Source organism: Lagenorhynchus albirostris, chromosome 4 (assembly GCF_949774975.1).
Source record: "Lagenorhynchus albirostris chromosome 4, mLagAlb1.1, whole genome shotgun sequence".
Taxonomy (NCBI): domain Eukaryota; kingdom Metazoa; phylum Chordata; class Mammalia; order Artiodactyla; family Delphinidae; genus Lagenorhynchus; species Lagenorhynchus albirostris.
In genome coordinates this window covers 117,744,011-117,756,506 of record NC_083098.1, presented here as the reverse complement: position 1 = coordinate 117,756,506, position 12,496 = coordinate 117,744,011, and the positions used below count along the sequence as shown (strand labels likewise).

The 12,496-nt window shown below is 36.8% G+C and overlaps 1 protein-coding gene across 1 annotated transcript in view; it reads left to right on the top strand.

Moving 5' to 3' along the window:
- Positions 1 to 12,496, top strand: part of COL25A1 (collagen type XXV alpha 1 chain) — a 452,466-nt gene that overhangs the window by 245,204 nt on the left and 194,766 nt on the right. Inside the window, exons 3-4 of the mRNA XM_060147387.1 lie at positions 5,910 to 5,954; positions 7,985 to 7,992. Coding sequence (XP_060003370.1) covers positions 5,910 to 5,954; positions 7,985 to 7,992 — 53 coding nt within the window. The remainder of the gene's footprint in view (positions 1 to 5,909; positions 5,955 to 7,984; positions 7,993 to 12,496) is intronic.

Below are 12,496 nucleotides of genomic sequence, written 5' to 3'. Positions count from 1 at the left end.
TCCCAGGAGGGGAGGTGTGGATAGTGACCTGTGCTCACACACAGGCTTTTTGATGACAGCAGCAGCAGCCTTAGCATTTCATGCCCTTCTCTGCTGTCCACGCTGATAGCCACGGCTCGCGCCTGTCTCTAGAGGTCGTTTAGGCGGTGCTCTGAATCCCCTCAACTCGCTCACCCTGAAACAATGGTCTCTTGCCTCTTTGGCAGCTCCAGACTTTTCCCGGGACTCCCTCCTGGCTAGCCGTGGTGCACTAGTCCCTTCAGGCTGTGTTCTCGCAGCCAACCCCATCCGACCGAAGCCCGAGCCTCAGCTCCCAGCCCCCCGCCCTGCCCGGCAGGTGAGCAGACAAGCCTCTTGGGCTGGTGAGTGCTGGTCGGCCCTGATCCTCTGTGGGGGAATCTCTCCGCTTTGCCCTCCGCACCCCTGTTGCTGTGCTCTCCTTCGCCGCGCCGAAGCTCCCCTCTCTGCCACCCGCAGTTTCCGCCCGCGAAGGGGCTTCCTAGTGTGTGGAAACCTTTCCTCCTTCACAGCTCCCTCCCAGAGGTGCAGGTCCTGTCGCTATTCTTTTGTCTCTGTTTTTTCTTGTTTCTTTTGCCCTACCCAGGTACGTGGGGAGTTTCTTGCCTTTTGGGAGGTCTGAGGTCTTCTGCCAGCGTTCAGTAGGTGTTCTGTAGGAGTTGTTCCACATGTAGATGTATTTCTGATGTATTTGTGGAGAGGAAGGTGATCTCCGTGTCTTACTCTTCCGCCATCTTGAAGCTCCTCTATAATTTATTCTTTATTTCATAAATTTTCTGTTAGTTTTCACTTCCTCTGTTGCTGATAGCTTCTGCTTTTTCTCTTCCCATTCATATTCTTGAACGAGTTTCTTTTGCAGAGGCATGTCTTTCTGCTGAGAAAATTCACTTAGAATTTCTGCTGCACGGACCTGGCCAAATTCAGTGAATAAGAGTCAGGTTCCACCTTCTATATTTGTTCTTACAGCTCATGCCTGACTGACACTTCATCACTCAGTTTGGAATAGAAATGAGCACTATCTTTTTCTTTTACTTTCTTTTTTTTTTTTAAATAGATCTTTATTGGAGTATAATTGCTTCCCAATACTGTGTTAGTTTGTGTTGTACAGCAAAGTGAATCAGCCACATGCATACATATGTCCCCATATCCCCTCCCTCCCATCCTCCCTATCCCACCCCTCTAGGTCATCACAAAGCACTGAGTTGCTCTCCCTGTGCTATGCTGCTGCTTCCCACTAGCTATTTTACATTCGGTAGTGTATATATGTCGATGCTACTCTCACTTCACCCCAGCTTCCCCCTCCCACCCTGTTTCCTCAAGTCCATTCTCTATGTCTACATCTTTACTCCTACCCTGCAACTAGGTTCATCAGTACCTTTTTTTTTTTTTTTGATTCCATATATATGCGTTAGTATACGGTATTTGTTTTTCTCTTTCTGACTTACTTCACTCTGTATGACAGACTCTAGGTCCATCCACCTCACTTCAGGTAACTCAATTTCCTTTCTTTTTATGGCTGAGTAATATTCCATTGTATATATGGGAATATTTTTTTCAACTGCTGTTAGCTATTGTTAACATCGGTTTTGTCTGGGAAATATCTATCATTTGTCTTTTCTTCTTTTTCACTCTGGTGATCTGCCAGCTGCCCATTGTCAAATTCATCCCATGTATATAAGTTTTAAATTATTTTTGCCTTTAAATTCAGGAGTGATATCAAATTATCTCATCTGCAAAGTAGACTTTTTCAAAACTTCTATTTATTTTCTTTGTAAGCAAGATCTTTATGTGTTACTGCGAGTTTTGTATAATTTATTAGTTCACAAGTTCAATATAATGCTCACTTCAGTCTTCTGTTTCTTATAGCAATTATAACATGCTCTTCTCAAATCAAGTATTTTCTTTGTAAATCCAATAGGATTTGGATTCCCATCTTCTCATAACTTAGTTTAGCTTAATTTTTTCTCTCAAATATTATGAAATTCTTTGGAAAACCTTGTCATATTCAATAGATATCTGTCTTACCAAGTATCTTTTCAGTTTCCTTCGATTTTATTTTTTCTCAACTCTCAATATAACGAGCAAATTTCCCACAGCATTTGATTCATTTCTTAAATTGAATATTTAAGGCAGACATGTTCCTTTTTTTTTTTTGACGTGGCTTACGGGATCTCAGTTCCCTAACCAGGATCGAACCTGGGCCAATGGCAGTGGAAGGGCTGAGTCCTAACCACTGGACCACCAGGGAATCCCTTTAACTTTGTTTCTTGGTTTCTTCAAAACTATCATTGCTTCTCTGATCATTTTTTATAATCTGATATCTTTTAAATTTTTAAAAAGTTTATTTTAAATCATTTTTAAACATTTATGTAATCTATTGTTTTTACTTGATAGATTCTACTATTTAAAAGGAATATTCCTCAGGAGGAAAGTGACAAACTAATTCCAATAAACAAACATAATTATAGGTTTCTAAGGCTTTTCCTAAAAATCAGTTCTGGGCCCTCTGGCACCTTTGTTGTGGATGAGAGAGCAGTCAGTTAGGTATCTTCCATTGTAATCTTCCCACTGGTAGTTCTTAACATTTTCTCTTTATCCATGAATATTTCTGAATTTCTCCTTTGTGTTTAAGTGTGATTTATTTTTACTTGCCACTTGGAGTATAAGTTCAATCTTAGGTCTCCTAAGTTCAATTCTAGAATATTCTCATCTATTATCTCTTAAACAAAGTCTTCTCTATCATTTCTTTTGAGTTCTTTTATAAGTAAAAATTTTCTTCTTAACATAGATGGATAGATAGATACATAGACAGACAGATAGATGATAGATAGATAGATAGATAGATAGTAGATAGAGTCATTCTGTTTGGGCTGCTAATACAAAATACCACAGGCTGGGTGGCTTATAAACAACAAAAATTCATTTCTCACAGTTCAGGAGGCTGGGACCTCTAAGATCAAGGTTTCGGCATGGTCACCTTCAGGTAAGGGCCCTCTTCCTGGTTCATAGCTGGAGTCTTTTCACTGTGTCCTCACATAGTGGAAGGGGCTAGGGGTCTCTGTGGGGTCTTTTTTATAAGCCCCATTCTTGAGGTCTCCAGCTTCATGATTTAAGCAACTCCCAAAGACCCCACTCCCCAAATTATCATCTTCGGGAGTTAGAATTTCAACCTGTGAATTTGCGGGACATGTACATTCAGACTACAGTGGATAGTCAGATACATAGATAGATACTCAATCTGTCTCTCTGGGCTGCATTCTACATCTTCCATGACTGTTCCTTCTTCAACCATATCCAGGCTAGCATTTAACTGATTTATCTTTTTTTTAAATTTCAATGACATTTTCAAGATTTCTAAAGGGTTCTCTTTCATATCCACTTGTTCTTTTTTTTCCTTGTTTACATTCAAAACCTCTTGCTCTTTAATGGGTATTACTTCTTCATTTATCTCTTAAAGCATAATTAACGTACTAATCTTCGTCTGATGGTTTCTTAAAATTAATTAATTTTACCTAGGAAGAATTCATGATCTTATTATTTAGTGCTACCTTTCTTAGCATTAGATTTCTTCATATGTTTTGGAACTTTGACTTCTATACTCATTATGAGTAGGAGGTTTTTAGTGTGTGTGTGTGTGTGTGTGTGTGTGTGTGTGTGTGTGTGTGTGTGTGTGTAGTTTTCTCTCTGTGTGTGTCTGCCTTTCTTTCCTCTATACTCACCTTTTCTTACCTAATCATTTTATGTCTGTCTTTACCTGACCTCCCAGCTTTCTAGACCAGAGTTGTCTTAAAATGATATTTCAGGACTCCTGTCGCAGATTTATGTTTGGAATATCACAGAATCAGGCATCAAACCAGCAGATGCTTACTTCGTTTTCTGATTGAGAGTTTATATCTATATTCTCCGGCCTTTAAGCCAGAGATCCAGATTTTTTTAAAGCTTCTCTTTAGCATTTATAAGCCCCCAGCTTTAAGAAGTGAGTCTGAATCTGATTAGAGAATTTTTGAGTATTTATTCTTCAGGGATAGAACCCATAGCCACCATTTCTACTTCTAGAACCAGAGCCAGGCTAGCTCATAGTTTATCCCTGCTCTCCACTTTCCAGTTCTGGTACATTTCTGGCCTGTGGACATGCCCATGTCTTTTTTGAATGCAAATACTTTTAAATGTTTTTCTCCTTTTATAACTGACCATGTGTTTAGAGTAGAAGGAACAAATCAGAGCACAAACTCATTGTGCCACCTTCACAACATATACTACTAACGAATTTTTCATGTGTGTTATTTTAGTCTTTTCAACTTCTTTGCTTCTTCAGAGCAGATATACATCTTATACATGACCTATAGTCCCTACTGTGCAGACCACAGACATCATAAGTATCTAGTTGTTGCTAAACACTTCTTAAAGTAATTTTGTAATATAAAAAAATCTGATTCCTAATCCAAAGGACATTGTATATTATATATCAGAATTTGTCAATATATACCTGTGTCTGTGTATGTTTGAGCATGTGTATAAATGTATATTTTTCATACCTATTAGGATTCCGCTGGGTTTATTTACCTATTTATATGATTCTCCTTCTGCTCTCAGTCTGGCCAAGGATAACTTGAGTGTGATGAAAATCTCCCTTTATTTCAGAACACAGAAGGAAACCTGAAATTTCGAATGACAATTTTGGATTCTGCTACAAAGCCGCTTCTCCTAATATTTTCAATTGATTCTATTGCTTGGTTGTTTTTAACCTCTTACAAAACACAGAGGGCCAGACTTACTCTGTGTAAGGGCTTGCAGGGAAACTAACCTGGCCCACTGATGTTTCTATTTCTCGTGATAGTGTTTCCATATGGAAGTCGGTAGCTCAGGATCACATTAAGAGTCAACTGGGTGCCAACGCCTGTGCCTTGAACCTTCTAGAGTTTAGAAGTCATCAGTCCAACTTTGCAACTCATTCTTCAAAACCAAGCAGTTCTGTATTTTCCTTGGCCTCTTTCTCCCAGCAAATATTTTAAGACCTCAATTCTCACTGTGGGCTAATTATTCTCTTCTATTTGCTGGGATCATAGTTCAGCGGGAGCTATTCCTAACCAAGGAAATGAGGGCAGAAATTATATAGTTGAGAATAATGGCTTGAAAACCATGAACGTCTAGAAACTTGTGCAAGTCTGACACATATTGGCTTGGTGGTCTTCATAGGGAACTCACTGAAAAAAAAAGGTTATTTCTTCACTTTTAAAATGAGATCACCGTAAAGACTCAACATTTATTGAATGACAATAATGAGCTAGCCCCTTAGAAAAATGAGACCAATACTTACTACCTAAACACTTTCCAATTAAAAGCGTTGTGATTTTAACTCAGCTGGTTCTTAATTAGAGAAATTCCAATAGATGAAAATTCACATTTAATAAAATAGAAATATTTGTAAAGATTATTTACATTATTAATATATATGTTTAATTAACTGCCAACTAAATATTTTCAAGGGAAGCATGAGGAACCTGACTAAAGAGAAACTGTAATCATTTGTACTTAGTACTTTTAATTATTAATATGCTGAAACCTTCAGAAAAGAAATTTTCCTAAGAAACATGAAATCTCAACACCACCAGTTTGCTTAGCGAACCCTTTCTTATTGATGATACCTGGGCAGGATGAACAAAAATTCTGAATCTTTAGTGTTTCTAAGTAACACTAGTTGGTTAGAGATCTAGGACAGCTTTTATAATTAAATGAAGCTTAACAGTTATGCTGAAATGCCAGAGGCAGAGTTGGCCTTTACAAATCTCTGGTCCTTTTCACGTTAGTTAAAAACAGTGACAAGATATATAGAAATCATTTACTAGCCATTTTGGAACCAAAAATTCCAAAAACTGTTCTTTTTATTTCAGGCCCTCCGGGGAAACGAGGTAAAAGGGGCCGAAGAGGAGAATCTGGTAAGTCTCTCTTTCAGCTGTTCTGTGTCATTCATGTTCTGGCTAGGTTCCCACATCTGTTCCTCCTAATTAGTAATTATATTGTTCTGTTGGCTGTTGTGTGCATGTGCGCATGCGTGTGTGTGTGTGTGTGTGTGTTTGTGAGATGTTTATATCTTCTCTGCTACACATAGAATTTTTTTTTATCTTCTTATTTCCATCAAACAGTAGGAAGGAGAAGTTTGCAAAATATTATTAATTACAGTTTACTAACCCCTGGCACCCAATTTTGGCTTATTTACTGTGTCAAGTTAAATCTGCCCTTTCAGTGTACAGCAGAGGGTTTCTTAGCCACATGCAGTATGACAGCATCACCCATCTTTCCACCTACATAGGTGGTCAATCAATGCACACTCTGCGGAAACATCTGCCTTGGGACACTGGGGCACATGTCCTGGAAACCTGATTATGATTTTATCCAACTGGTAAAATTTTGTCATGCTTTAACTCTCCTTCTTTTCACAATTTAAGAATTTTTATTCCTCTTGTATAACCATAGAATTTTAGTGATGACAGGAACTTTAGTAATCAATCCAGGGTTTTCATTTTATAGTTGAGGAAATGGCGACCCAGAGCAGTCAGGTGGTTCAGCCAAAGCCATGCAATTTTTTATGAGCAGAACTAGAAGCACAACCAGTTGTCCTGACACCCATTTTAGTGATTTTTGTTTTGTTTTGTTTTTTGCTTTCAGGCCAAATCCCTATATGCAAATTCAAATAAAACCTTTTTTTTCTGAAATCAAGATATTCAAATGAGTGTGTTCACTTATGGTTTTACTAGTTTTATAAAGTCTAGGGCTCCAAAAATGTAAATGTAAATGTGAAGTCTTAACAGGACATCAATTCTTCCTTGCAAGATAAGAGGAAGATAATTTAAGTTTTGATTTTAGTGTACTAAGAAATGCTATTTTCAGCATTTTCTACAAGTATTTATTAATATTAAAAACAATCTACTAAGGGTTAAAAAATAGAAAAACTAACCTATCAAAAAGAGCAGACGGCAGATTGATTTTTTTTGTCTCATTTCCTCTCCCTTTTGGAAATATGATGTCAAAGTAAAAAGGGTTTTATGAAAACATAGCTGCTTAATTCCTTTAAGAGAATTATCAAAAGTTATCTTTAAACCTCATTCACTCTAAGTAACTGGAAAATTGTATAGGTATCCCTTTCATTGAGTGCAAAGTTTTATAATAGAGGATGCTTTAGAAATGTTTTTGAGGAAAAAGAAATGATAAAACATTGGTGGACCCAAATAATCACTGAATTGATCTTTGTGTTGAAAGAAAGAAAGAGGATTAGGAAAAAATAGTGAAAATTTTGTACTTATGCAGTTTTACATAAAATATAAAAATCAATTCCCAACTTCTTGGCTACTGAGAACTGGTGCTTTCATTGAACATATGGTGTGCGAGATATTGAAATTTTCTTAGACTTTGCCTGTGTTTTGATGAGAATACATAGTTTTAAAGAAACTTACATAAACATCAGGACTTAGTCTTTTATATATTGACAATACTACTGAAAGATAAACATTCTTAGAACAAATAGCAGGTATCTTTCTGATTTAGCCATTTTACCAAACTCAAGAAATTTATATATCAATTGTCTACAACTGGTCTATCATAAATGACTAACGCTCTTCCTAATTCATATTTTATCTAAATTTTTAGGTGTATAAATTAGACAGTCTTTTCTTAAAATATATGAACTTCTGAGTAATTCATAAACAGTCCTCAGGGAATATTCTGTGAAATTTTACATAAAATTTTGTGTGTACATAGATGTAAATGCATTTTTCTGATATGGTCTCATAATAGGTTCATGATCTAAAAAATGACTGAGAGGCACTAAATTCTTAAGTGATTTCTATGTCTCTTGTATTGTGCTGATGATTATTATGATGTTCTAATCTTTTATTAAATCTTACTATTTGTATATTCACTAATTTGCCTCTCTCTTTTTCTTATTCTCTCTACTCTCCCCCCACCATAGGTCCTCCTGTAAGTATATTTGCTGCATTCTGGCTCCTCTACGTTAATCAAATCACGTATGTTAAAACTGTTAAAACATCAAAATATACTCTATATTTTGATTAGAAAAATGTTGCTGACCTTTTTAAGAGTATTTAACTGTGGGACATTAGTTTTTAAGTATACTGTTTTGTGATCATGTGATATGTAGGAGTGCAATTAAAAAAAAACTTTTATTTCTAATACGATCACAAACCAATTACTGTCTTGGGAATTTTGGAATAACTTATGAAGCTCCTGATATTAAATGCTTTTCCTGAAATACTGAGGTTTCTTTGCGAGCAAACCCTCAAGCTTTTTCACACTTCTTTTTTCATTCGTTTAAGCTTGTATCTGAAATATTTGCATTTGCCAGTTCACGAAATGTAGATGGCAACATGATCGTGGAAGTGATACCCCCGGTGGGCTTGGTTCAGCGCTCTTTCCATAAGCAACACTCCCTTTGAAGTGCCTTGGAGTTTTGCCTGCATAAAGAGCTTGAGTTGGAGCCCTTGGAGAGTTGCACTTTCTTTTTTCTTTCCTTGTGTAGGTCATGGCTGCAGCATTCCAGCCTGCTTTGTACTCACAGGAACAGATTATCTTGTCAGCTTTGAGCTAGATGTGTTTTTGAGTAATATCCTGGATATCTGTCGTCTGACCCCGGTGCCGTACTGTGCTCTGTACGTTTACGGTAGCAATGATCATTGCCCTGGAGATATTTTCTCATCCCGAATAGTCGGTTTGCTCCAGGGTTCATAGACTCTGCATTGGCAACTTCTCTAACAGGCCAGCATGGTCCAGGGAGAGGGGCTTAGCATATACTCGTTTACTTTATTCACAGGAAGCATTGGCTTCCAAATATCTTTTGCAGTCTTCCTGCCACGTTCAAGGATGGAACATAAATCATGTTAGAAATGACTTTGCTTCTGTAACTGACTTCAGCTCTTGCTTAATGCTAGGCAGATGGCATGCCCCAGGTCTAGGAGCCTTATTCTTTGGCTTCATATTTGACTGTCTTTAAAACTAGAAACAAACCACTGCTACCCAAAGGAAACTCTGGAGATTACATCCAGAATAGAGCGTTCAAGGCTTCTTTTTGTGGAGGTAAGTATTAGGCAGGCAAAGAGGCAGTTAAATCTCATTTCTGCCTTATGATATTGAGGATTCTAGTATTTCCTGTTTGGTCCTTCACAAGTTTAGACACCCATATTGGGCTCTTGCTTTCAGGGGGCCATCTATTAGTTCAGGTTCTCCACCTAGAACATTTCAATTGTTTTTTCCTTTTCTTATTATATACTAAAAAAGAGGACTAATATGTTTTAAGCCCCTGTGTATGACAGGCAGTATTCTAGGCACTTTACATACATTTATTTTGTCTCTGATGCTACCATCCCCATTCATGTCTCTAAACATTACCATTGTCAACAAGGAAACTGAGGCTCATAGAGGTTAATTATCAATGGCTGTACAGCTAAAGAGGGTTTGCAAAGTTGGAATTCAGTTAGATATGTCTGACTGTAAATGCTTTCTGCTTACCACGTTATCCTTCTTCCTTGAAATTGTAAGTATATTATAATATGGCTCATTGTTACACAGGTTTGGCTAGCCATGGGTCAAATTGTATTTCTTATTGAAATATAGTTGATTTACAATATTATATTAGTTTCAGGGGTACAACATAGTGATTCGATATCAAATTATATTTCTTGATATAAATAATTACATATAATAAAAGCATAAGCAAAAAATGTAAAATGGCTAATCTATACAATAAGCATTAATACTATGGCATCTCAGATGGATTTTAAAGAAGTTATAATGTGTTTAGCAAATTGCATCAGATCCAAGAAATAAGGTATATGTAATTATGAGGTTTTCTTTTGTGTGTTATTTTCGTTTTGTTTTTAAATTTTTATTGGCGTATAGTTGATTTACAATGTTGTGTTAGTTTCTGCTGTACAGCAAAGTGAATCAGTTATACATATACATATATCCACACTTTTTTTATACTGACTAAAAGATAACTCGAGTTAAGTTGCTCACATTTGATAAGATAAAAAACCATTGAATATGAAAAAGAGAAAAAATATATATATTCATTGTGCTACCTTTGCTAATACAATGGAGTCTTACTGTAAGTACTTGGGACTCCGTATCATGGGAGCCCTTAGGGGTGAAATACCTTGTAATGAAATCCTCTTAAGCCTCCAATTTCTAAACCCCCATATATGATTTTCAAGGTATTGTATTTGCTTTTCATCAAATTTTCCTTTAGAGTAGGTGGCTTGATAAAATATTTCCATTATATTTCTTTTGTTGTTGTTGTTATACAGCAGGTTCTTATTAGTTATCCATTTTATACATATTAATGTATATATGTCAATCCCAATCTCTCAATTCATCACACCACCACCCGTACCCCCCCACTGTCCCCCCTTGGTATCCATAAGTTTGTTCTCTACCTCTGTGTCTCTATTTCTTCCCTGCAAACTGGTTCATCTGTACCGTTCTTCTAGGTTCCACATGTATGCATTCATATACGATATATGTTTTTCTCTTTCTGACTTACTTCACTCTGTGTGACAGTCTCTAGATCCATGAAGTCTCTACAAATGACCCAATTTCATTCTTTTTATGGCTGAGTAATATTCCCTTGTATATATGTACCACATCTTCTTTGTCCATTCATCTGTCGATGGGCATTTAGGTTGCTTCCATGACCTGGTTATTGTAAATAGGGCTGCAGTGAACATTGGGGTGCCTGTGTCTTTTTGAATTATGGTTTTATCTGGGTATATGCCAGTAGTGGGATTGCTGGGTCGTATGGTAACTCTATTTTTAGTTTTTAAGAAACCTCCATACTGTTCTGCATAGTGGCTGTATCAATTTACGTTCCCACCAACAGCGGAAGAGGGTTCCCTTTTCTCCACACCCTCTCCAGCACTGTTTGTAGATTTTCTGATGATGCCCATTCTAACTAGTGTGAGATGATACCTCATGTAGTTTTGATTTGCATTTCTCTAATAATTAGTGATGTTGAGCAGTTTTTCATGTGCTTCTTGGCCATCTGTATGTCTTCTTTGGAGAAATGTCTATTTAGGTCTTCTGCCCATTTTTGGATTGGGTTGTTTGTTTTTTTAATATTGAGCTACATGAGCTGTTTATATATTTTGGAGATTAATCCCTTGTTGATTTGTTTGCAAATATTTTCTCCCATTCTGAGGGTTGTCTTTTCGTCTTGTTTATGGTTTCCTTTGCTGTGCAAAAGCTTTTAAGTTTCATTCAGTCCCATTTGTTTACTTTTGTTTTTATTTCCATTATTATAGGAGGTGGATCAAAAAAGATCTTGCTGTGATTTATGTCAAAGAATGTTCCTCCTATGTTTTCCTCTAAGAGTTTTATAGTGCCCAGTCTTACATTTAGGTCTCTAATCCATTTTGAGTTTATTTTTGTGTATGGTGTTAGGGAGTGTTCTAACTTCATTCTTTTACATGTAGCTGTCCAGTTTTCCCAGCACCACTTATTGCATAAACTGTCTTACCTCCATTGTATATCCTTGCCTCTTTTGTCATAGATTAGTTGACCATAGGTGCATGAGTTTATGTCTGGGCTTTCTATCCTATTCCATTGATCTATATTTCTGTTTTTGTGCCAGTACCATATTGTCTTGATAACTGTAGCTTTGTAGTATAGTCTGAAGTCAGGGAGTCTGATTCCTCCAGCTCCATTTTTTTCCCTCAAGACTGCTTTGGCTATTTGGGGTCTTTGTGTCTCCATACAAATTTTAAGATTTTTTGTTCTAGTTCTGTAAAAAACGCGATTGGTAATTTGATAGATATTGCATTGGATCTGTAGATGGCTTTCGGCAATATAGTCATTTTCACAATATTGATTCTTCCAATACAAGAACATGGTATATCTCTCCATCTGTTTGTATCATCTTTAATTTCTTTCACCAGTGTCTTATAGTTTTCTGCATACAGGTATTTTGTCTCCCTAGGTAGGTTTATTCCTAGGTATTTTATTCTTTTTGCTGCAGTTATAAATGGGAGTGTTTCCTTAATTTCTGTTTCCTTATTAATTTTCTGTTTGGATGATCTGTCCATTGGTGTGAGGTGTTAAAGTCCCCCACTATTATTGTGTTACTGTCAATTTCCTCTTTTATAGCTGTTAGCAGTTGCCTTATGTATTGAGGTGCTCCTATGTTGGATGCATATATATTTATAATTGTTATATCTTCTTTTTGGATTGACCCCTTGATCATTATGTAGTGTCCTTCCTTGTCTCTTGTAACATACTTCATTTTAAGGTCTAGTTTATCTGATACGAGTATTGCTACTCCAGCTTTCTTTTGATTTCCTTTTGCATGGAGTATCTTTTTCCATCCCCTCACTTTCAGTCTGTATGTGTCCCTAGGTCTGAAATGAGTCTCTTGTAGACAGCATATATATGGGTCTTGGTTTTGTGTCCATTCAACGAGCCTGTGTCTTTTGGT